Raw genomic sequence first — 25,572 nt, 5'->3', positions numbered from 1 at the left:
GAAATCAGGGAAATATCAGGGAATTTCATTTGGGGAAACTTGTAGAACCCTGAGTTTGCATAACAGCAATAAATTTTTCCTCTTTCAACTAAATAACTGCAATTGTGTTACAATACCTATAGTAAAATCATGCAAGTGCACTTACACATTTCCAAATTCTGTGGAATAAATGCCTTTCTTTTGTCAGTAAAAGAATTTTGTGGGGATGCATCTTGTATCAGTCCACAATTGCTTTCTGCTGAGTTCGCACTGTTGCATCCCACTTTACTACGGCAGCTGAGACGGGTGGTACGTTCATTTGAAAATAGCTGGAAAAACAGTGAGCCCTTTTGTGTTTGTATCTGTTTGCAATTTCAAATCAGTGAGATATCTGAGCTGATAATGGTCACTATCGACTTATGTGAAGGACGCCTGAGAACATTAAGTTCAGATCTGGCAATTGTGCATCAAGTTGCACCTTTGTAATGCCTTTCCACCCCTAGAATAAAATAAATAGGTAAACATAAATACCTCAAAAAGTAGGTAGTAGTGATTCTCGTGCATGCTCTTTTTACAGAGTCTGGTAAAAAACTGAGTGGTGTCGCCAGTGTGGTAAGCACTTCCAGCTTGTCACTTACGCCCACTGTGGCAGTGAAGTAGTACCTTTAAATGAAAATACTTCATTAGTAATTTCGAACACTAACAGTATTAATTTCATCTTGCCAGTGACTGTTTGTTGTGCATGTTACAATATGTTACTAAACATTTTTTCAAACAATGGAAAATCCAGGTTGGACTGTAACAATATTATGAAAAGGAAAATTGCTACTCACCATATAGTGGATATGCTGAGTCGCAGATAGGCACAACAAAAAGACTGTCACAAATAAGCTTTCGGCCCACAAGGCCTTTGTCGAAAATACACGACACACACGAGACACACACACACACACACACACACACACTAATCACACTAAAAAAGTGTAACTGTGCTTGTGTCTGCCTTGGCTTCACAAGCCGGCCAGGGTGGCCGAGCGGTTCTAGGTACTACAGTCTGGAACCGCGCGACCGCTACGGTTGCAGGTTCGAATCCTGCCTCGGGCATGAATGTGTGTGATGTTCTTAGGTTAGTTAGGTTTAAGTAGTTCCAAGGTCTAGGGGACTGATGATTTCAGAAGTTAAGTCCCATAGTGCTCAAAGCCATTTGAACCATTTTTGGCTTCACAACTGCAACAATGCACTAATGAAACAAAACAGTACAACAATGCTATTTGTCAGCTTCAAAATGGAGATACCAAAAGTAGAACCATTTACTTCTCGAATTGTATTAAGTCACGAGGGTTATGAGGGCTTGTCAGACACCCTGAACGTTACAGTGTTAATAGCAATCAGGCACTTATCAAAGTAAGTCCCCATGAATTGACTTCCATCATGCTCCACATCTGGTTGCAGTGTGTCGATGAGGCAGAAAATTCTCCTGTGTCCATTTGGGCACCTACCTTTCAGATGATATAAGAGCCAGGCAGATACGATCAGAAAAGAATCAGATGTTGTCCCAATTGGGAAAGAACAAGTCCAACACTGTCATTCACTGTAAAAGAACCATTATTTTATGAAGAGACATTTTTGCTTTCATCTTCAGTTTTGTTCTTATATTAAAAGTTAATATTTTAGCCATGGTACATGGTCTGACTTCGTTTTTAAGTTCCATACCACTATGATGGCATACTGAAAAGCAGTACCAGTGAATTTTTTTATTTGAAAACTCATAAGGCTTTTTGAATAAGACAAATGTAATTAACATTCTGCATCTTTATTCTTCATGTCTACATATTTTTTTCTCAACGTAGTCACCCTGACGACAAACACATCCCCCCCCCCCCCCCAATGAGAAACAAGATTGTTGATACCTTCATTGTAGAACAGTTGACATTGGTGGTGGAGCCACAACTTCACCTCTGTTTGCTTCATCACTTATCAAAATGAAGTCCCTCTGTGGAGGACGATCGATGACAGTGAACCCGAGGCGTCAGATTGTTGCAGTGTTTGTGTGTGATCTGGCATTTTCATGCCGAAGAAGATGGTGCTCCATGTGTGGATGAATCCTTCAAATTTGAAGCATTATAGAGCACACTGTTTCCCATACAACTGACATAGTTACATTAAGGCCCGTCCACACGCAACGGTCTGTCTGCGCAAATATCTGCGCACATCACATCTGCGCAGACAGATCGTTGCGTGTGGACAGAAGATTTGCACCAACCTGAGGTGTGTGCAAACCTGGAAGTTGGAGTTGGAGGTTTGAGCGAAACCTCTCAAATCTGGGGGTTCAAACCACATCTGTGCAGACAAGTTGGAGCATGTGGACAGGAGATCGACGCAAATCTGGCGCGAAACAGCTGTTTGCTCAGTCTAGTGTTTGTATTTGTGCGCACAGGGCATTAAAATGGCTGATACTCGTCAGTGTTCTCGAGAGTTTGTAAGTGAATTCATTGAAATATATAGAAACCACCCATGTTTGTGGAAGATTAAAGTAAAGAATATAGTGACTGAGACAAAAAGACAGCAGCATACAATGCTCTGATTGAAAAATTGCGGGTATTATTTCACTCAACTCTTGTTTCGATATTGCAGTTGAAAATTCCAAATCCTTGTAGCTCCTTCCTGTTGCTAGGAATCTTAATGTTACTGCCAGCCGTTCATGAGGAGAAATTGCCCTTCTCTATACAAGTATTTTTTCTCATAATATGAGGGGTTACAAGCTTTAAGAGATAATTATAAGTTTCGACATCCATCCGCAAATAATTTCGCCAGTCGTTGGGTTCGACCTGCAACTCTCGCAGTAAATTTACGTGAGAAAACTGCTTTCGCTTTTGCAGCCACTGTCTACACCATTTTGACCGCTTTCTCTGTTTCCTGCGGTTGATCTGAATGTTTTTTGCAACACAAGTTGTGAACACAGACCACAACAGAACTTCCTCCATTTCTATATTTCAAAATAACTGAATTAAAGTGTTTACGTTTACGGGGAGCGTAGTCGCTTGCTACTGATTTCTTTTCTACGCTGACAGATGGCGGGCGAGTAGTAGATTGGGGTTTGTGTCATGGGAACACACCACATTTGCAGCGATCTTTTGCATGTACAGACATCTGCGCCGATGTCTGCGCAGACAGATCGTTGCGTGTGGACCGGGCTTTACACACTGCCGAATTACACGCTACATTTTGGAGCCCTCTATTGACAGATAGTGCTGCATCTCAAAGGCTTTAGAACAAAGACTATGCAATTCTTCAATAGAACAAACTGCTTCCAATAAGCGTGACGTCACAGCTGTTCACATTAGGTTCATTTGAACAGTTGCCAGCGGGTTCGTGCGCATGCGCAGTTATATCGTGTATGAGCAGTACTGTCTCCCGCTTCTGGCTACTTGAAGTGTGGCTGTTAACTGTATCAGCAGTAGCAACAACCAGCCGGATGCCATCCAGAAAAAATTTTTCTGGCGTGCCCAAGCTGTCAGATTCACACATGCACAGAGCAATCTGTGTTGTGGGGAGTATTTTACACATGACTTGTTTTTACTTTTACTGATTTTGCTGTTTCCTCTTCGTTTACAGCTGTCAAGTCAAATAAAAACAAAATAGAATTCTGTCGCCGGGAGCTATCAGGTGAATTAAAATACATTCACATAATTACTTTGGAAGTAACAACAGTACTGACACTCTGGCTGTTGAGCAACTTACTTTGGAACATACAATTTTATGCAGTGAAATAGAGAAAGCGATTCAACATCTGAAGAATCATAAAGCCCCTGGTGTAAATAGTATGTCTGGAGAATGATCAAAGAAATGGGACAGGAAAGTATTGATGTGCTGCATTCATTGTGTAAAAGAATATGGGAAACTGGGGAGTGGCCGGATGACTGATCAAAGTCTCTCTTCATCCCCTTACACAAGAAGGGGACTATCAGGAACTGCTCCAATTACCACACTATTGCCCTCATATCTCACACAAGTAAAATTTTGCTCTACATCCTGAATCAATGTTTGAAGCCATACATTCAGCCCCATATATCCACAGAACAAGCAGGTTACGTTGAAGGGAAAGGAACTCATGAACATAAGATAAATAATAGAAAAATCGCAAGAGTTCTGTGTTCCTGTTTTCAAGAAAAATTGCAAGAGTTCTGTGTTCCTGTTTCCAACTGCTTCCTTGACTATAGGAAAGCCTTTGAGTGTGTTGTCTTGGAAAAGTTGTGGCAGGTGCTTTCAGAGTTTGGTGTCCCACCCCACTTGATAGCCTTGATCAAAAGTCTATCAATAATCACTTCACAGTTGTAAAGACAAGTGCTGGCACGTTTGGTTCCTTCAGAGTATCAAAAGGTGTGAGACAGGGTTGTGTCCTATCCCCACAACTGTACAACATCTATGCTGAACATATCATTAGGAAAGCTCTTGATGGACCAAAGGCATCTCAATTGGTGGGAGAACTATCGACAACCTCCATTTTGCAGGTGACACTGTGCTTTTAGCCAACAGCGAAGATGAACTTGTTGAGCTACTAAATAAAGGACATTAGTCTAGCATATGGATTAGTCATCAACCTCACAAATCCAAACTCGTGATAATTGATTGAGAAGAACAGATCCAGCTCACAGGTCGATTAAAGGAACTGGAAGTCATTCACTCCTTTATCTATCTTGGCTCAACCATATGCAGTACGGGAAGTTGTGAAGATGACAGATCACGCTAGGGCAAATGGGTATGAAAAAGCTCACCAATATCTGGGAGAGCAGAGCAATAACAAAGTCGGCTAGTCGAAACACTAGTGTTTTCTATCTTCTTTTATGGTTGCGAAACATGGACACTCGAGGCCAGAGACAAACAGCGCATTGATGTGTTTGAGCTTTGGTGCCGGCATAGGATGCTACGCATAAAATGGACTGAAAGAATAACAAATGTTTTCAATAATGGAGAACTCGATATCTCCAAACGCCTTTCTTCTCGAGTCACCGAAAAAATTCTCCAGTTCTTTGGCCATATTGTGAGAAGAGATGGAGAAAATCTAGATAAAATAATCTTGCAAGGGTAGATCAAGGGAACAAGACCATGAGGAAGAGCAGCAAGCAGATGGATAGATCAAATCAAAATCATCTCCAATCTACCTCTTCAGCAGGCACTAAGAGAAGCTGGCAATCGTCCGGGATAGAGACACTCGGTTCATGGGGTCACGTCGCTCAGCAATAAGCACAAACAACTTATGATAATGAATTACAGAAGCCTAAAATGTATTATTAGTTTCAGTTTTATGATTTTATTGTATTTCTGCGTTTTTGGCAGAAGCATTAATCACCTTGCAGAACAATGAAGTTGTTTTTGTAGATTTGCTTTTTATTAATCTATTCCACAGACGCAGTTAATTTATTGGAACAGAAGTGTTTCATTCCCCGCCATTGGCAAGTTTCCACTGTTTCAGATGCACATTTTCATCATCCAGCACATATGGCATTATGCCATAATAAAGAACCAAACATGAGGTAATACAGAACTGGTACTCCAAGAAAATTTGCATCCCAAAAACCACACTGAAAAGCTTAACTGAAAAGCTTAATATCAAGTTGATGCCTACATCTTTGAGAATCTGGACATACAAATGTGCACTTTGTTGTTCTCCAAGTATCATCTTATGTCCTGTTTCATTTATGACGTAATGTAAGATCTCTTAATGCTATATATGTACAAACATATAGACTTCCTGTGTCATCGTAGTTGTACATGCACAGTAACGCCTTTTTTTTTTTTCTGGTGCTCTCTGACAATTGCTGAAACGAATTCTAACAGGTCACGGGAAAATATTGCAAATGGTGGTTTGAAAGGCTTTACTTTCGAAGTAAATTTCATTTCACGCAAGATGAATTACGTTACGAGAATGCTCTTTGAATTTCGTAAATCACAGAGCGTTTGACTCTCATTTAAAGCTTAACACTTAGAAGAATCTCAAACCTAGAAGACCAGACATTTGCGTCATTATTTAAAATTTTATTGGCACATTTGCGGGGTGTCTCTTAAAGAGTAAAAAGTGCAAAAAATACCAATATTATATGTGAAAACCTAGCTCTTCTTCTAGGTACACTATGTATATTAATTTAAACCGGGGGTCTCCAAACTTTTTAGTCCGCGGGCCACATTGACTCCTCCACGAAGTCATAAGGGCCGAGATCTACCTAGTGGGATTAAAGCACCCTAGCTCTCCACGATCACCATAATGTAATGCTAAAGGAAAGATGAAATTGCAAAAATCTGAGGTTGTGGGAATAGCAAGCACTGAAACGAACTACGATTTTTATTTAATTACATAATTTTGATTGGCGGACTTACCTGACCAAAATTCTGGCGAATTTCACCGACAAAAAAGTATGTCACTGCACATTCTTCACGAAAGCGTCCTGCAAAGTTAACAAAATCTCAAAATCATTGTTAGCAACACTATTACTGCGAGACATAACAGAGGTAGAGTATGTCAACGCATTGTTATTTCAAGCGGGGCAACAATAAGTGTAGTTATGTAGTCTTGTAGCGAGTAGCAGAGCCAATGTCGCGGTGTATCGGTCGCGATAGGCCTCGAAACTCAATTGTTGGCAGTATAGGTTCCACCTCAAATATTTGGCGGGCCAGATACCGGGGATGTCCGGCCAGCTAACGCGGGTCGGTTTGCTGGCCCTCGCCGGCCGGTTTCGGCCCCCGGGCCGTAGTTTGGAGACCCCTGATTTAAGCCATTAACTTTCCCTATTTGTGTGTTCGCACACTTCTTACCAGTGATGTTGCTATTGTCTGAATACATCACGTGCCCTATGCTCTGAAGATCTGCTATCGTCACCTGGCAAGATCACGTGAGATGAGCCATAACTCCCCTCAGCTGGGGAGGAGGTTCATTTTCTTAAGTGCCTGTAAGTTGTACACTGATGTATAAAATTTTACTCATTCAATGGATTGATAAGTTGTACAGAGGGAAAGTTTACTGTCACTTAAAACTGGAAAAAGTGTATTTTTAACCAGAAAATCTGGGAATTTTTTTTCCTTGTCCACTTATACACCCTGTGGTAACAGTAACTGGTCGGTCTTATTCTTTCCGGGATGCTATTGCTACTTAAAATTTGTTGCATTAAGAGTTTGTGAAATTTCCGTACCTCGAGGTGATTATTGGCCAGCCATTCTGTCTCCTAGTAAATTTTGTGTTTTCTTGCTTGAAATTTTCTTTGGAATTTTTTTCTCCTAGTTTCAGTGGTGACTGTGTGAATGTTATTTGCAGCCTAACACCCCCTGTCCCGCTCCAGAGATTTTGGCGCGACACTGCGATACGTTACTCCGCCGGACGGGTAATACGGTGGACTCGGAGTTAGACGAACAGCTGGCCCGTGCGGTAGCCGTCTTTAAGTATCTCGATGACAAGGACGTCTTCCAGAAGTTCTATGCGCGCATGCTGGCGAAGAGGCTCATTTTTCAGCACAGCTTGTCAATGGAGGCAGAGGAGGCGATGATTGGCAGGCTGAAGCAGGTAAGTGTCATTGCAGTAGCTTAGTGAGCATAGTACAAATTGCATTTATAAGCAGATTATAGATTTTTTTGTTAATGTGAAATCAGATAAGATTATTTTTAGGCAGTGTGGTATCAATTTGTGTAGTAGGGTATGCTGACTGCTTTATGAGAGTCAGACTGGAGTAATCGGGATTGACAATGTTGAAAGAAGCCAAGATCAATACAGGTGTGAGGCACGGTTGGTCATTGTCACAGCTGATGAAAATGAATTTATACATGTGTAGTTAAGTGCCAGACTACAAATCAAAAGATCTAGTGTTCGATTCAAAGATTTGTTATCACTTATCCCTTCACTTAAATTGTCATAAAATTACACGGGAGACCTGTGACCATTTTATAAACTCTGAGCATGTCTTAGGTCATGAAAATCAACTTGTTGTTAAAAATTATGCTTGTTGGCATATTTTATTTCCAGCCCACCATAGGAAGATCTGCCAAATGAAACATAATTGCCATGAAAGTACAAGCACGAATTAGGCATGACATCAGGAGTAAAAATAAATGCCTTAATACATAGTATTGTCACACAAAATGACAGTCATTGTCATAGATGCTCAATTGAGGGCGGGCATTCAAAAACTAACTACCAGTACATGCCACCAGGCGCCATAGTTGAACAGTTGTAGTATATTAAAAGTAGACCGACAAATTAATAACAAAAATAGTGTTAAAATAAATGTAAAAATAATAAACCCACTTTCCAATCTTTCCATCATCGTTTATTCTGTTTTGAAATGAATCACGTGATTTATTAATGTTCCTTGTTGATACACTTTTGATTGTGGTTTCAAATATTACTTAAAAGTGTTTCCTTCTGTTATCTTTCCATTTTTTTAAATACAATTTTTGTTATTAATTTGTCTATCATTAATGGAAAATGGAAACGAGCTTTTGGCGTCATTGGCCGGGAGGCCCCTTGCGGGGCAGGCCCAGCCGCCTTGGTGCAGGTCTTATTACATTCGACGCCACATTGGGCGACTTGCGCGCTGGATGGGGATGAAATGATGATGAAGACAACACAATACCCAGTCCCTGAGTGGAGAAAATCTCCGACCCAGCCGGGAATTGAACCTGGGCCTGTAGGACGGCAATCCGTCATGCTGACCACTCAACTATCAGGGCGGACAACTATTATTAATGTTTATATATGAGCAATCAGTTTTTAGGTTACACCCTTATTTAAAATTTTATTTGAAACACAGTCAGTCTAATTTACGCAACAGTGAAAAGGAGATTTTTACACTCAGATTGGATACTGTACATGAAACGTAAAGCAAAAGTTTCATATTTTAATGTCTAGTAGGCTTATCAGTACTGTCAGATTCTTAGTTTGGAAGAGTTACTATTAGCAGTGACACTAATAATACTGTGTGTATCAAAAAGAATTTTACTAATTAAAAAATTCGTATGAACTTATTCACATGACTTAAAGACTTAGTGTCATCTTGAAGGACAGTAGAACAAGTTTTGACTCGTGGTACACTAGTACAGAATCGCTCCACCACAAAAAATAATGGCAGTTGCATCAAAGATGGCTGCCTTTACCGGTCTCAAGCATGCTCGCTGTGTGTTTTGGTTTGAAGAGTCACAATCCACAACAACTCTGCAGTGTAGTTTTCATACAGAGTATGGTAAAGATTCCCCCAGTAGACCTACCATTTATGAGTAGCATGAATGTTCTATTGAAAGTGGATGTTTCGTTAGACATAGGAAAGTTGTCCTCGTGTGTGTACTGGTGATGTAGAGAAGTGAGACAGAGCTGTGTGAACAGCCTTACATAATCGACGGGAGGCACGCTAGGGTAGTCTGTGCAGTTGTGGTGACCATTGCATCCGGATGGCTCGGTGGTCTGCATATCCCTGTAGTAAGCAGGAGACCCGGGTTTTAATCACTGTCCGATACAAATTTTTAACTTTCCCCATTGATTTAAACCAGTGAAACTATATGTATTCATAATGCAGAGCAGCCCAGTACCAAATGTTTTAACTGGACTCACTTTACTATGTATTTGCAAGATTATGAGGAAGATTTTGTCATACATTTCAGTTACAAGACTTGGCAGACTGTTCTTTGTAACAATATATTTTTTGCAGTGCTGTGGGTGTGAATTTACCAGCAAGTTTCACCGAATGTTTTTGGATGTCTCCGTGTCGAGTGATCTGAATCGGAAGTTCGAAGATGCAATACCGCCAGCACCAGGTTCTGCATCCTTTTCTGTGCAGGTAATTGATTCTGAATTTATAAGCTGTATTACCATTTTTTTTTATCATGGAAAGTGAATCTGTGTTATTGTAGTAGTGATTGTGATTTTTTGTGTGTGTGTGTGTGTGTGTGTGTGTGTGTGTGTGTGAGAGAGAGAGAGAGAGAGAGAGAGGAGGGGGTTCTATTTTATTTATTTATCCATGGAATCATGTTTATGAAACAGGCTACATGTAATTGCAGATGTTGAGAGAGCACAAATCTTATGATAATTTTTACTTATACAAGTGCCATAAATGAGTGTGTCCATATCAACATCAGAATTATTTTAAGCTAACTACCTTCACATTTGAAATTAAAGGATTTTAATCAAAATTAAAACATTTGACATAAATTGGTTCCCATGAATTTAGCAACTGAATAAAATGAGTTCTGAATCAGAATACTGGTGACATTTTTTCCTAAGAGAGTACTCATTATTTTTGTCTCAGCAAGGCAATTTGTTGTTAAGTGTGCTGTTTACTTGCCTCACCCTGTCACATTGTTGACTCGCTCTCTGGCTTGTCAAGTAAATTTTGGCACAAGTATGGGTGTGGTGGTAGTACACATTGTTATTTGTTTCATATAGGTTGGAGAATTTTCCTACTAATGAACATTTCACCAAGATACACATAGTGGAGACAATATTTCCATAGACACACTCACAGCCTCTGCTACTTTGCCCACTGTCATTTGACAATCTGTGAGCTTTGTGTTGCAGGCATTTAGAATGGTTTCTTGTGTAACCACATCAGCAAGCCGTCTTTGGTGGTTAATCGAAAGTGGATGTTTCACAAATTTTAAATTCGTTGAACCAGTATCTAACTGTCGTCTTTGATGGTGAAGAGTCACTATCAAATTAACTTGTTACATATCTTCTTTTCCAGAAGCAAAAAGTGAATTGCTGAACGATACTACACCTTTTCTGTATCTGCAATAAAACCTCTAATATAACATACTGAAATGGGTGTCAAATCCAAACTAACCTGTAATGACAGCTAACAGATGGTGGAACACAATGGTGTTATATGGACACTTGAATGTGCCTGTTTTAGGTGGAAGTGTTTCGAACTGTGGTTGTGCAAGATGCCATTAAAGGTTTAGGCTTAACCTACTATTTTTTTTTATGACGCTGCCAACCTCAGCAGGCAATTGCGCTAGTACTGTTACTGAATGGTTTGTGTACACAGCATTGCTTTCAAGCACTTTGTTTTCTTTTCTTATTTTTAAATGAGTATCCCGGGGTTCATGTATCACTACACACCAGAAGAGCTCAGCAATCTTGTAACCGTGTGTCTCTGTTGTTGTCATTGATGTGCAGAATGTGGCTGGGGGCTGATTTATTCACCCACACGACACTCCCCCCCACCCCCTTCTAGTCTGTTTAGACTAACAGCTGACTGCCACACGTCTCCACTACAACGGCAAATTGTGTCAGTGACAAAGTCTGTTTTTAAATGCTGATACTTATTGAGCCACTGTCTTATAGGCGAAATTATATTCCGTATGCTGTTTCATTTTGTTTCTGAGGAAATAGATTATCTCCATTATGAAGAATATTCCACTAACCATACGTACCATTTTGTTACATTTTCCAGTCTGGGTGATGGATGACATTTGCAATTTGCTTCACAGGTCTTGCAGGCAGGGGCCTGGCCACTGAACCCGGCTCCCATCTCGCCATTTGCTCCACCGGAAGATCTGCAGAAGCGACTGCAGTCCTTCGAGAGCTTCTACCGCCACTTGTTCAACGGAAGGAAGTTGACCTGGCTGTATCACCTGTGCCAGGGAGAAGTGCGCCTGGGCTACCTCAAAAAGCCATATGTTGTAAGTTGAAGGAGCCAGTTCTTCTACCTCTCTGAAGCCAATACTAGCTGACAGCTCATATCTCTGTTCTTGTACTGTCACATATTTGCTATTTTGTTGAAAACTGATACGAAGGGGCTGCGCTGTGTGGAAGTACTGGTTAATCCTGAAAGTACAGTAGAAACAGGAACCTACCATTATTAATAATGTTATTTATTAAGAACAAGTAGCAGCGCTACTGGTTTCAAACCATCTGGTTTGTCGTTGGATGGCTGCTCGTATTTACAATTACATTTAGCGTATGTTGGCCATTTTCCATTTAGCTTATGTTGTGGAGAAAGTTTCTTGGAGTAATGGTGTCCTACAGCCAAAACGTATTTATCCTGCTACTAGTGCATGCGAGTGTTAAGCCGAGTGAAGTATTGCCACATGTGTGTACTTAAATCAACCGACAACTGTATCAGCGTGGGCTGACCAGTAGAGGCCACCTGTAGGAAATGTGCACACGGCACTGTCTCTGTCACGCTATCTACTGGCGACTCGCACCTATATAAGTGCTGAGCAGTGCTGACTCACCCTCTGTATGTTCTTTTAGTTTGTACAACCCACATCAGTTGTTCAGTGTATTGCTTATGTTGCACTTTCTGTATGATTTTTTTGTTTTGTTATGTGTGGAGTCACAAGGGGCATATTTCCATTACCATTCAGAGGTTTATGAATAAAGCCGTATTTGTGGTATTTGAATTGGTTTCGTGTATTACGTGGTTACTACATGATTGAATCCCATCCTTATCACCAGTCATGTGATAACCATGTAATACAGGGTGTATATGGTCTGGGAAATCTTGGAAAAACACAGGAATTTTTTTCATCCGTGAAAAAAACAGAAATTTTTTTAGAATTCTGGGAAATTTGACTGGTAAAAACTGATATTCTAACAAAGAATTTTGCTTTAGCCCCCCACTACTGCGGAATAATATTGCAGGAATTAAACATAAGTGAGAGAATAACATCAAAATAAAACTAGTTGCTACGAAAATGTGCCATTTACAACAAAAAAACACAGTGCCCACACAAGCATCTGTCAACAGCAAAATATGTCAAAGGCTTGCTATGCACTACTTTGTAACAACAAACTGCTTTCCATGAGAGTGGCATCACAACTTGTTTATATTTCTAACATGTCGCAACAAAGTATTGTGAATGGTGGTTTGAGAGCAGCGTTTCTTTCAAAGTAAAAAATTCCTTTTATGCAAAATTAATTATACAAAATTGTTAAGGCTTTCGTGGCCACTTGTTGACAAACTGCCTATTGGCTTCTGTCTCGGGTTCTTCGGCCGACGTTCATCTAATGATTTTTCTGACGTTTCGCCAGCACGAGTGGCTGGCATTGTCAAAGCTTCACCCTCCATTGCCGGTGGTGAACTGGTGGCGAGCTCACGGCCGCAGACTATATGTACCTGGCGCGCCAACGTCCGAGGGCTTCTCCGCGGTCATTTCCGGTGCGGTTCTCCTCTTGCTACCTGCGATGGTCGTTCGCTGCAGTACGGGAAGCCAGGATCCGTTTACCTTAAGGCTTTCCTCTTTCTTGTTGAAACTGTTCCCGTGTTTTTGGATTTCTACAGCTTCTCTGAACAAGCGCGTGTGATAGTGCTTCTCTACAGCCAGAACTTCCGTGTCGGCGAATTTTATTACGTGGTCGGTCTCATTCAGTGCGTGCTCTGCCACGGCCGATTTCTCCACCTGCCCCAACCTGCAATGTCGCTTATGCTCTTTGATCCTGGTGTTAATGGATCATCCAGTCATTCCGACATAAACTTTTCCTCATGTGCAAGGTATACGGTATATTTCCGACATTGAAAGTGGGTCTCTTTTCTCCTTCGCCGATCTAAGACACACTTTGATCTTCCTTGTCGGTTTGAAAATCGTCTTTATGCCGTGTTTGCGCAATATACGGCCGATTCTGTCTGTCACTCTGGGAATGTATGGCAGAAAGGCCGTACCCGACATTTCTTTTTCTGGTTCCTTACGTCGCCGAGTGTTTGGCTCTTTTACACGTCTAATGTAATTTGTGGAGTACCCATTGCTCCTCAGAACAGTTTCCAGGTGTTGCATTTCTCGTTGGAGGTGTTGAGGCTCACATATTCGTCCTGCTCTCGTTACGAGCGTACTAATCATGCCTCTTTTCTGGCTTGGGTGGTGGTTTGACAGTTTGTGCAGGTATCGGTCCGTGTGTGTCGGTTTTCGATACACGCTGTGTCCCAGGTTTTCGCCGTCCCTTGTGACCAGCACATCTAAAAATGGCAGTTTCTTGTCCTTTTCTACTTCCATGGTAAATGTTATGTTGGCATGGAGGCTGTTCAAGTGTCTCAGGAATTCACCGAGCTGTTCTTCACCATGGCTCCACACCACGAAAGTATCATCAACGTACCTGTACCACGCCTTAGGTTTGCAAGTCGCTGAGTCCAGTGCCTGTGCTTCGAATTGTTCCATGAAGAAGTTGGCCACCAATGGACTGAGAGGACTACCCATGGCGACGCCTTCCAGCTGTTCGTAGAAATCGCCATTCCACGTGAAATAGCTCGTGGTGAGATATGCATGGAAGAGCTTTTTGATGTCTTGCAGGAACATGGAACCAATGTGCTCCAGAGCGTCGCTGAGTGGCACTTTCGTAAATAACGAAACAACATCAAAACTGACCAGGATGTCGTTTGGTGCAAGTTTCAGTTTCTTCAGCTTCTCAATGAAATGTCCTGAGTCCTTAATGTATGTGTCGGTCTTTCCCACGTGTGGCTGGAGCAGCGAGGCCAAGTGTTTCGCCAGTTTATACGTTGGTGAGCCAGGTGCGCTAACGATCGGTCTCAGTGGAACGTTGTTCTTATGGATCTTGGGTAATCCATACAGCCGAGGTGGTAGGGCTTCTGTCTTGCGCAGGTTTCTCTGTATGTCCGCCGGCAGAGAAGACGCCTTGATTAATCGATTCGTATTCCGAGTGATACGCTGCGTCGGATCTGCGCTTAGTTTTCGGTACGTCGTCGGATCTAATAGGTCTTGGATCTTTTGCTCATAATCTTCGGTCTTCATTACGACGGTCGCATTCCCCTTATCGGCAGTCAGTACCAATATACTCGTGTCGGCGTTGAAATTCTTAATGGCTTGTACCTCTTCTTTCTTCAGGTTGCAAGCTGGTGGTTTTGCTCGGCGCAGTATCCTGGCTGTTTCAGTGCGTATTTCCTCTGCCCTTTCACAAGGAAGGGTCCGAATGGCTGCTTCGGTGTTGGCAATGATGTCCTCCATAGGTATAGTTCTTGGGATGATAGCGAAATTCCCTCCTTTTTGAAGAACAGACACTTCCTCTTCGGCCAATTGTTGTTCAGTGAGGTTGACCACGTAATAAAATTCGCCGACACGGAAGTTCTGGCTGTATAGAAGCACTATCACATGCGCTTGTTCAGAGAAGCTGTAGAAATCCAAAAACACTCGAACAGTTTCATCAAGAAAGAGGAAAGCCTTAAGGTAAACGGATCCTGGCTTCCCGTACTGCAGCGAACGACCATCGCAGGTAGCAAGAGGAGAACCGCACCGGAAATGACCGCGGAGAAGCCCTCGGACGTTGGCGCGCCAGGTACATATAGTCTGCGGCCGCGAGCTCGGCTCCAGTTCACCACCGGCAATGGAGGGTGAAGCTTTGACAATGCCAGCCACTCGGGCTGGCGAAACGTCAGAAAAATCATTAGATGAACGTCGGCCGAAGTACCCGAGACAGAAGCCAATAGGCAGTTTGTCAAAATTAATTATGATGCACGGAGAATGTGTGATGAATTTCTTAAATCATGGCTTGTGTGACTCATTTGGAACTTAAAACACTTTGAGAAACAACAACTTAGGAAGAAATTGGCCCAGAATACAGGGCAACACATGCTAAAGAAGACCAAGTTTCAGGGTTAGTTTTTCATATTTCATTTCTTTCTTAGATTACAAATTATGCAGTAATGAAGGCAACAAGTATAATAATCATTCAAAAATGTGTGAGGTGAGCTCTTGAGCAATTTCATACATAATTGTCTTTTCTGTGGAAAAGTCAAAATGCTTGGCAAAACATATTCAGCCCCATAACCCACAAAATGTTCAGTGCACAGCAATGAAGTTTATAATCATGCTTGTCAGAAATATTCAGCTGCTGCAATTTAAGCTGTGCTCTTAGGATCCTTCCTAACCATGCTCTTGGGAGGGGGGAAGAAAAAGTGTATACAGTATTTACTCGAATCTAAGCCGCACCTGAATAATGAGACTCGAAATAAAGAAAAAAAAATATTTCCCGAATCTAAGCCGCACCTGAAATTTGAGACTCGAAATTCAAGGGGAGAGAAAAGTTTTAGGCCGCACCTCCAAATCGAAACAAAGTTGTTCCATTGTAATACGAGACAAAATTTAGGTCCAATGAAAGACGATACAGCTACAGAAGTTTGGTTCGAGTCGTAAGCTTAGCAGTTAAGCTTTACCAGGTAGCCATTGCTATGCGTCAGGCGCTCCGTCCGTATTTATATGAGTACCCTTCCTTTTTCACGTGCTTCGTCTGGTTTGAATCGATTGCTTATTTTGCTTTGATCTGATAAGTGCCGTTTTCTTTGTTATAGGTGTTTACGTCACTCTAAGCTGAAAATGCATTACTGTACTGTGTCATGCATTGTTTGTTGCATTGTGATAGTGCATGTGTACGACCTGTCGCCGCTCGCGGCATGACTTGCTTTTGTGCGCGCTACCGCCACTTAAAAAAAAAAGAAAAAAAAGAGGAATCGTCTCATTAGCGAAACAATGGCAAGAGACTGCAGTTTGTTGTTACTTACACTGCTGCTTTCTTTGATAATGATCAACAAGAACCAAATAATAGACTGCGTATGATAGAACATGTTCTGAACGAGAGTTAGGCGCAAATTTTTCTCCGTTTGAAAATCTTTGCGGCCGCTTCTTTAGTACATCAAATTCTGCACAGAAATTAGTCATCTTACATTTAAAATCCAGTCAGTTGCCGTGCTTCATTTCTGACTATATCACTATTAGGCATAAGAATAATACGAATACAAACATGACACGATACGTATATTCTTCCGCGTTTGCTGTTGTTTCACTCTAGTTTCGTAGTTTATTAGGCAGACAGGATTTAAATGAGAGCAGCAAACACAAAAGAATACATGGCAAAATGTTTATTTTCGTAATATTCTTATGGTGAAGAGAATACTGCATGTGATTCACATTTCATCAGGTTCCTATTAGCAACCATTTCTTCTCACGGGCAGAAAAAAACTCGGAACGTAGAGTTGGCCATATTGACAAACATCCCTAACAGTCTTGCCAGTCGGATTTTCGTAGTACATTGAAATTCTGCTACATTCGAAGGTGAAAAATACGGAATTTGTATTTACTTCGTTGGACAATGTCTGAAAATGCAGTGGTCGAAACTCGGGGCGGAGAAAAAAAAAGGTTTTGGCGCCAGTATTTATCTTTGTGCCCACAAAGCATGCTTGTGTAGCGCTACATATATTCGACGGCAGAACTTAGTTGTGGCGGCACCTACCAACATTTTTCAGAACTTCCGCTTGCTTTGCACTCGATTCTAAGCCGCAGGCGGTTTTTTGGATTACAAAAACCGGAAAAAAAGTGCAGCTTAGATTCGAGTAAATACGGTACATAAATTGACAACCAGTATTATATGTGAAAGCTCTTTTTTTTTAAAAAAAAAGAAAAAAAAGCTCTAGTGTAGGTACATTAATTGTAACCATTAACTTCTCGTATTTGTGTGTTCGTGTTAATTAACAGTGATGTTATTGGCTGACTACATCACATGACCTATGGTCTGTATATTTGCTTTCATGGGCTGGCAAGATCATGTAACATGAGCTACAATTGGCAGGCAAAGCACATTGCAGTCTCAATTCAGTGCTTTGGAAACTACCGTGCTGTAGGTAGTGGGATTCGTGTATATACTTTCGTAATACAAAAATATGCAGTGTACATGTTGCTGTGCATGAAATATCTTTCCAAAAGGCATTGTTTTTTGCTGTGTTTCATTTCCCAAAGTGCTGGGAAGTTCTATGCCAGCTTACAAAAGCTTTACCATTCACAGTACAAAGCTATACAGCTCCAAGGGAATGTTTATTGTCACTTAACAAGGAGAAAAATGTACTTTTAACCTGTAAAGTTAGGAAAAATCCAGGATTTTTTTCTTATCCATGTATACACCCTGTAATACACAAAACCAATTCAAGTAACACAAATATTACTTTATTCGTAAACCTCTGAACAATAACTTAAATAAACCTCTTGTGACTCCACTCGTAAGGAGACAAAAAGTATCATACAGAAGGTGCCACATAAGCGATACACAGTACAACTGATGTTAGCGGTAAAAACTAAAAGAACATAGCGAAGGTGAGACAGCACTGCTCTGCACATATATAGGTGGTATTCGCCAGTAGATGATGCGGCAGAGACCGTGCCGTACGCATGCTTCCAACAGGTGGCCTCTAGCGACCGGCCCGCACTGATGCAGTTGTCGGTTGATTTAAGTATACGTGTGCGGCGACACTACACTCAGAATGAGCGCGCGCCCACACCCCCACACATGCGTGTGGCCCTTCCACCCACCCACCCACACACACACACACACACACACACACACACACACACACACACCTGCACTAGTAGCAGGATACAGCAGAGCTGCTTTATTGTAATTGGACATAACAATGAATTAAAACAGTGCAAACAACTTTTTAAGGTAAGAAATAAATCTGCCTCTTTTTAAAGCACTTATGATTGCTTTCAAAGCAATGCTTATTTTGCTGAATACTAAGCAAGGTCCAGAACAACACACACACACACACACACACACACACACACACACACACACACACACGAGCACAGACAAAGATGAAGGGTGGGGCTTCAGAGACAGTAGTTCAGAAATAGAATGGTAAGACTGTGGCAGTTTCAATGCAGAGATGAGAAAGACAGAGTGAGTGGTCAAGATATAAAGTTATATTAATGAGAGATGAATAATGTAATTATGAATTAGGACAGAGTTTATACACTCCTGGAAATTGAAATAAGAACACCGTGAATTCATTGTCCCAGGAAGGGGAAACTTTATTGACACATTCCTGGGGGCAGATACATCACATGATCACACTGATAGAACCACAGGCACATAGACACAGGCAACAGAGCATGCACAATGTCGCCACTAGTACAGTGTATATCCACCTTTCGCAGCAATGCAGGCTGCTATTCTCCCATGGAGACGATCGTAGAGATGCTGGATGTAGTCCTGTGGAACGGCTTGCCATGCCATTTCCACCTGGCGCCTCAGTTGGACCAGCGTTCGTGCTGGACGTGCAGACCGCGTGGGACGACGCTTCATCCAGTCCCAAACATGCTCAATGGGGGACAGATCCGGAGATCTTGCTGGCCAGTGTAGTTGACTTACATCTTCTAGAGCACGTTGGGTGGCACGGGATACATGCGGACGTGCATTGTCCTGTTGGAACAGCAAGTTCCCTTGCCGGTCTAGGAATGGTAGAACGATGGGTTCGATGACGGTTTGTGTACGGCCAGTGTAGGAGATCGCTCCCCACACCATGATGCCGGGTGTTGGCCCTGTGTGCCTCGGTCGTATGCAGTCCTGATTGTGGCGCTCACCTACACGGCGCCAAACACGCATACAACCATCATTGGCACCAAGGCAGAAGCGACTCTCATCGCTGAAGACGACACGTCTCCATTCGTCCCTCCATTCACGCCTGTCGCGACACCACTGGAGGCGGGCTGCACGATGTTGGGGCGTGAGCGGAAGACGGCCTAACGGTGTGCGGGACCGTAGCCCAGCTTCACGGAGACGGTTGCGAATGGTCCTCGCCGATACCCCAGGAGCAACAGTGTCCCTAATTTGCTGGGAAGTGGCGGTGCGGTCCCCTACGGCACAGCGTAGGATCCTACGGTCTTGGCGTGCATCCGTGCATCGCTGCGGTCCGGTCCCAGGTCGACGGGCACGTGCACCTTCCGCCGACCACTGGCGACAACATCGATGTACTGTGGAGACCTCACGCCCCACGTGTTGAGCAATTCGGCGGTACGTCCACCCGGCCTCCCGCATGCCCACTATACGCCCTCGCTCAAAGTCAGTCAACTGCACATACGGTTCACGTCCACGCTGTCGCGGCATGCTACCAGTGTTAAAGACTGCGATGGAGCTCCGTATGCCACGGCAAACTGGCTGACACTGACGGCGGCGGTGCACAAATGCTGCGCAGCTAGCGCCATTCGACGGCCAACACCGCAGTTCCTGGTGTGTCCGCTGTGCCGTGCGTGTGATCATTGCTTGTACAGCCCTCTCGCAGTGTCCGGAGCAAGTATGGTGGGTCTGACACACCGGTGTCAATGTGTTCTTTTTTCCATTTCCAGGAGTGTATATGACTTTTTTCTGCCCTAATTCTGTCCAATTGATGCTGCAGTCAATCGAAAACTACACTTTCCAATACTCAGTGGCACCAAAAGGGAACAGTCTTAGTTTTCTGGCCACCTCATGTGACAGTTTATGTATGTCGAGAAGAAAGCGGCCGTATCGCACGCCTGTTCTTTCCTTTGTCTCTGACTTAACACTAGCCGTCTGGGACTGTGTACTGGGTTCTGAGCGAGTCACATATTTGAGAATCTATTCTGTATTAAATTTCACCTGTTGACTCAAGTCCACTGCTCACAGAGCACTGTGTGTGAGAATGGGGAGCTATTTTCACTTGACCAATGCTTTCTAAATCTGTGCCGATCTGCGGAAACTTGTTGTGCTCTAGCTTAGAATATTTTCCAGGTTATTGTAGCATACTGATGTGGGTATTGGTCTATAATTTAGCACATCATTTCCTTTGCCCTTCTTATATATGGAATATGAAAGGAGGCTCCATACAGAGTGAGCAAATAACTTATTTTTGTGTGCCTTGGCAAGGGCAAGGGTCAGTGACTTCTTTTCACTCCAGATGCATCAAAATACTCTGCATGTGATATTTCTGGTTCAATTAATAATAAAAGTAATAATATATAGGGATATTCTGCACCTTTTCTTCCAGTCACTGGGAATACCCACAGCAAAGTGGGGTTCAAATTGTACTTTTGTGGCTTTAAATTATAAAGTTCATCATGAAATTTTGTGCAATGTAGACAACAGTGACGTGTTAAAGAGCCTGATGCATTGTTTCCCATTTTCTTTAAATGACATCCTTATTGTAAGCAAGGCATATCTCTTCCATATGCAGTTACCTAGGCCTGCAAGATGAGGGAATATTGACTATCATTTATGGCAGTCACTCACCTCTCCAGATTTCCTTACCTTTTTGTCATTAATGCAAAGGCCCAAGTTTTTATCAGAGTTCATTGTGTTCCCAAGCACAGGGTGTTTCAGAAGGAGTCGTAAACATTTTAGGAGGTGGTAGTACAAACCATTTTGAATAAGTATTCGACACAACATGCCCAATTTTTATTGGTTATAGAGATACAGCTGGTTACAGAAATAAGTTTTGGTTTTGCATGTCGGTACTCCAGCTGCTATGAGTTTATTTAACAATCGTCAGTTTAATTTTGAAGTTACAGTTCTGAAGTTGTGCTAGAGTTTATATAATTGTATTTTTTTAACTGTGATTTTGATCTGTTTGCCAATTCTGCTGTACCATTTAAACGTGCCACATGTACGAGGGGCATTCAATAAATAATGCACCACATTTTTTTCCTCAATCAGTTTGTTTTGAAAAAATGTGTAATTTGTTGTGGACATGGGGAATATTCTCGCTTCAGCTCCTCTAGTTTCACGCAGTTCCGATAGGTGGCAGGGCCATATGCAGCCTTCAAAATGGTGTCTGTAAAGGAGGTACATTCCAAGCAGAGAACTTTCATTAAGTTTCTTTTGGGGGGGAACCAGGGCATCACAGATATTAATAGGCACTAACAGAATCTCTGCGGAGACCTAGCGGTGAACAAAAGTCAAGGGAGTGGTTGGGCGAGGTGCCTGTCACCATTGCAACAAGGTCAGGCTGTGACTGCTGCAGTCTTGGAACGTGTGGACACTCTCATTTGAGGTGATCGACAGATCACAATCGTACACCTAGCTGCTCAACTGGACACCTCTATTGGTAGTGCCGACACTCTCATCCACCAGTTGCAGTGCTCAAAGGTTTGTGCCCGCTGGGTTTTTTCGCCACCTGTCAGAGGACAGTAAAGGGCCCTGAAGAACAGTCTGTGTCGAATTGCTTGCACGTTACGAAGCTGATCGTGACAATCTTTTTGTCAAACATTGTCACAAGCGATGAAACGTGGCTTAATCGCTTTGAACCAAAAGCGAAATGGCAATTTGTGGAGTGGTACCACACCACCTCTCCTCTGCAGAGAAAGTTCAAATCCATAACCTCAGCCAGCAAAGTTATGGCAACAATCGTGTGGGACTCTGAACAGGTTATTCAGTTTCGTGTCCTCCCTCGTAGTGCAACAGTCTACTCTCAACTGTGTTCTGCTACCCTTCACAAAAATGAAGAGCTACCCTCAGGAAAATGAAGAAACAATTCAGCATGTTCCTCACCACAAAAATGCAAACAAACTTGTGTTTGCCTTTAATGCCAAGTGTCGCACAAGTCTGTGCACCTGAGAGGAGCTTAGAAAACTTCATTGGACTGATCTTCCTCGTCAACCCTACAGTCCAGATCTCACATCATCCAACTTCCATCTGTTCGGCCCAATCGAGTATGCACTTTGCAGGAAGCAGTACGTGGATGATGGAAAGCTTACTGCTGCAGCAAGATGTCGGCTCTGATGTCGACCAGTAGAATGGTACCGTGTGAGCACGTGGATCGTCCCCGCAAGGTGGCGTAAGGCTGTTGCGTTGAACAGAGATTATGTTGAAAAAAAATGGTTTTGCAGCCAGAAGAGTGGTGAATAACGTGGTGCATTGGAGTCCTGTATAAAACCGACCAGCTTTCAGGAAAATAGTGGTGCATTACTCATTGAACACCCCTCATATTTACAAATGTTGAACATGCTGATACAAAATTTGGATACGGTAATGTAATGAAGACTGCAGCTGCTTGTAGAGATTTCGGTGGACTATTTCCTAACCTCAGAGTATCAAATTCGAGACAGTTCACTTGTGTTTTCTCTAAATCGTGTGTCGTATGTCATGTGAACGTGCAAGTGAAAAGTGTGTGTATCAAGTAGAAGACATTATTCAGTTGGTAGAACTTCTCGGTCCTTCAACAGGAGCACACAGAATTTCTACATGTATCGGTGTTCCACATACGAGAATATGGTGGACATTATGTATGTATGTGTCACGACCACCCCTATCATTTATAGGTTATCCGACACCTTCGAGAAGAAGATGAAGGTAGACTATTGAAATTTTGTTTTCGGATAATTAGAAATTGCCGACTAATCCGTTAATACTTTTACCGATAAAGCCACTTTTACTTGTGTTGGTATCAGTGATACTCTTACCCCACATTTGTTGTTTGAACAGAACCCACATGCCTTTGTGGAGACAATTTCAGTAATGCTTCTCTGTAAATTTGTGTTGTGGTATGAATGACAATCAGTCGATTGCCTCAACAAAAATAGTCATTTTGTGAAGATTTAATGATTTTGAATTGATAAAAAATGTGCTCACTAAGCGGCGGCAGGAGAGTACGAATATAAACGTATTAAAGTTTGCGAGCTTTTGGAGCTGGTGGCTCCTTCTCCTTACAGAAGGGTTGGAGGGGGAAGAAAAGTGGTGAAAGAAAAGGGCTGGTTAGGTTTAGGAAAAGGGGCAGAGTTTGGAAAAACCACCCAGGACCTCAGGTTAGTGGAGACTTGCCAGATGAAATGAGAAGGAAAGACAGTTGTTTTACCACATTGTCTTACAGAACCCTGTTACCCAGATTTTCTTGAAAGTGAACTTCCTGTATCATTGATATAGATTCCTTAGGCTACAAGTTGGCTCTGTTCTTCGAGAATCGTGAGGCCCCTGCATGTTCTACTCACCAGATAGCAACTTCATATAAACATTACATTCCCTGGAAGATGGACAGGCATTAATGACAACTTTGACCACTTTACCCACTTACATTTTTGCCAGTAGTGATGGTTGAAAGGCGAAGTCTATAAAGGAAAAGTAAATGCAATAGACAAATTGATTGATTGGATTATGAAAAGGGCTAACCCCATGAAAGAACAGCAAGAGAATTTGAAGGTGCATTTGTCTATATTACCACCTCCTAAATTACTTACTGTTTCTTATGAACATCCAGTATTTACATGTTTTTAATTACTCATCCTTTAACTATTATGCATCATCTGTCAGACGTCTTCGATTTTTTATTTCATATTTCCCACACCCCTGAAGACTAAAGTGGACTCTTCTCAGTACATTTGTTGGATGGTAAGATACATGTGCCAGAACTGTTGCATTGTTGCTGCATTTTGTTTCTTATTTTTCTACTTTGAGACGTCTCACAGATGTACATAGTGTCGGTCTTTCATGTTTATGTTGAATATGATAATGAATACAGACTGAAGCTATGAATTTAAATTTGTTCCAAGGCTGGGATTCAAATCCAAATCTGCTTACTGGGCAGATACTCTAACCACTAGGCCACCTAGGAACTGTGGCTGACACAAACTCCCAATTCACAATTTAGCCTGTCTTTATGTTTATTCCCTTCTTAACTCGTGTCAGTATTGCAGAGGCTCTCTGACATTGGAACAGCACCTTAGCATTGAACAAAATGAGGACACTCCTGCCTGTACCTCAGGCATAAGTGAGATATTAATCAGATGAAACTATATGTTCCAGATACACATTAAATCTCAACTTTGTCTATGATAATGAATATATCTCTGGAAAGTACAGTTTCATCTGCTTAATGTATCACCTACACCTGAGGTACAACCAGGGTATCCCCATTTCATTCAATGCTAAGGTGCCATTCTAATGTCGGAGAGCTCTTGCAATACCGATACAAGTTAAGAAAGGGAACGAACATCAAGATGGGCCAAGGCATGAATTGGAGTTTGTATTATTGAGGGAGACATACTAGGGTAACCCGTGCAGCGTTTTAGTCGCAGTGCCAGGGTGGTGCAGTGGTTAGAGCGGGGTTTGAAACCCACCCGTGGTACAAATATTAATTCATTGCTTCGGCCTGCACTCATTGTCATAGATAAAGTCTCTGAAACATATAATTTTTTGTTGACTGTTTCTCCATGGTGGGAAAATAGGACCTTGTATACAATGTGTTTTACATGAGACCGCCATGAATGTTCAAGAAGGATTAATGAATTCTCAGATGAAGACTTTCATGACAGTGACAATGACCCTGATTTCAAGATATTTAGTGATTGAGACACTAATTCAGGGGAGGAAACTGAAAATGACTTAGATGTGACAGTTGGCAACAATGGAGAAAACAGAAGCTAACAACTAACATAAGAACAAGATAACACATAACCTTGCGGTTGCCTGGACTCGACTGATGATAAAAAGCTGAGGAGAAAACCCTGCTATTTTAGAGCTGTTAGCCTCCATGAACCATGGACCTTGCCGTTGGTGGGGAGGCTTGCGTGCCTCAGCGATATAGATGGCCGTTCCGTAGGTGCAACCACAACGGAGGGGTATCTGTTGAGAGGCCAGACAAACATATGGTTCCTGAAGAGGGGCAGCAGCCTTTTCAGTAGTTGCAGGGGCAACAATCTGGATGATTGACTGATCTGGCCTTGTAACATTAACCAAAACGGCCTTACTGTGCTGGTACTGCGAACGGCTGAAAGCAAGGGCAAACTACAGCCGTAATTTTTCCCGAGGACATGCAGCTCTACTGTATGATTAAATGATGATGGCGTCCTCTTGGGTAAAATATTCCGGAGGTAAAATAGTCCCCCATTCGGATC

General features: G+C 42.2%; 1 protein-coding gene across 2 annotated transcripts in view; it reads left to right on the top strand.

Moving 5' to 3' along the window:
- LOC126109575 (cullin-2-like) overlaps positions 1 to 25,572 on the top strand; it is a 124,593-nt gene that overhangs the window by 75,248 nt on the left and 23,773 nt on the right. For both annotated transcript variants that reach the window (XM_049914606.1, XM_049914607.1), the window contains exons 8-10: positions 7,286 to 7,531; positions 9,666 to 9,794; positions 11,446 to 11,637. In XM_049914606.1, the coding sequence (XP_049770563.1) occupies positions 7,286 to 7,531; positions 9,666 to 9,794; positions 11,446 to 11,637 (567 nt within the window). The remainder of the gene's footprint in view (positions 1 to 7,285; positions 7,532 to 9,665; positions 9,795 to 11,445; positions 11,638 to 25,572) is intronic.

This window comes from Schistocerca cancellata, chromosome 12 (genome assembly GCF_023864275.1).
Source record: "Schistocerca cancellata isolate TAMUIC-IGC-003103 chromosome 12, iqSchCanc2.1, whole genome shotgun sequence".
Lineage (NCBI taxonomy): Eukaryota > Metazoa > Arthropoda > Insecta > Orthoptera > Acrididae > Schistocerca > Schistocerca cancellata.
This window is presented reverse-complemented; position numbering and strand designations above follow the sequence as displayed.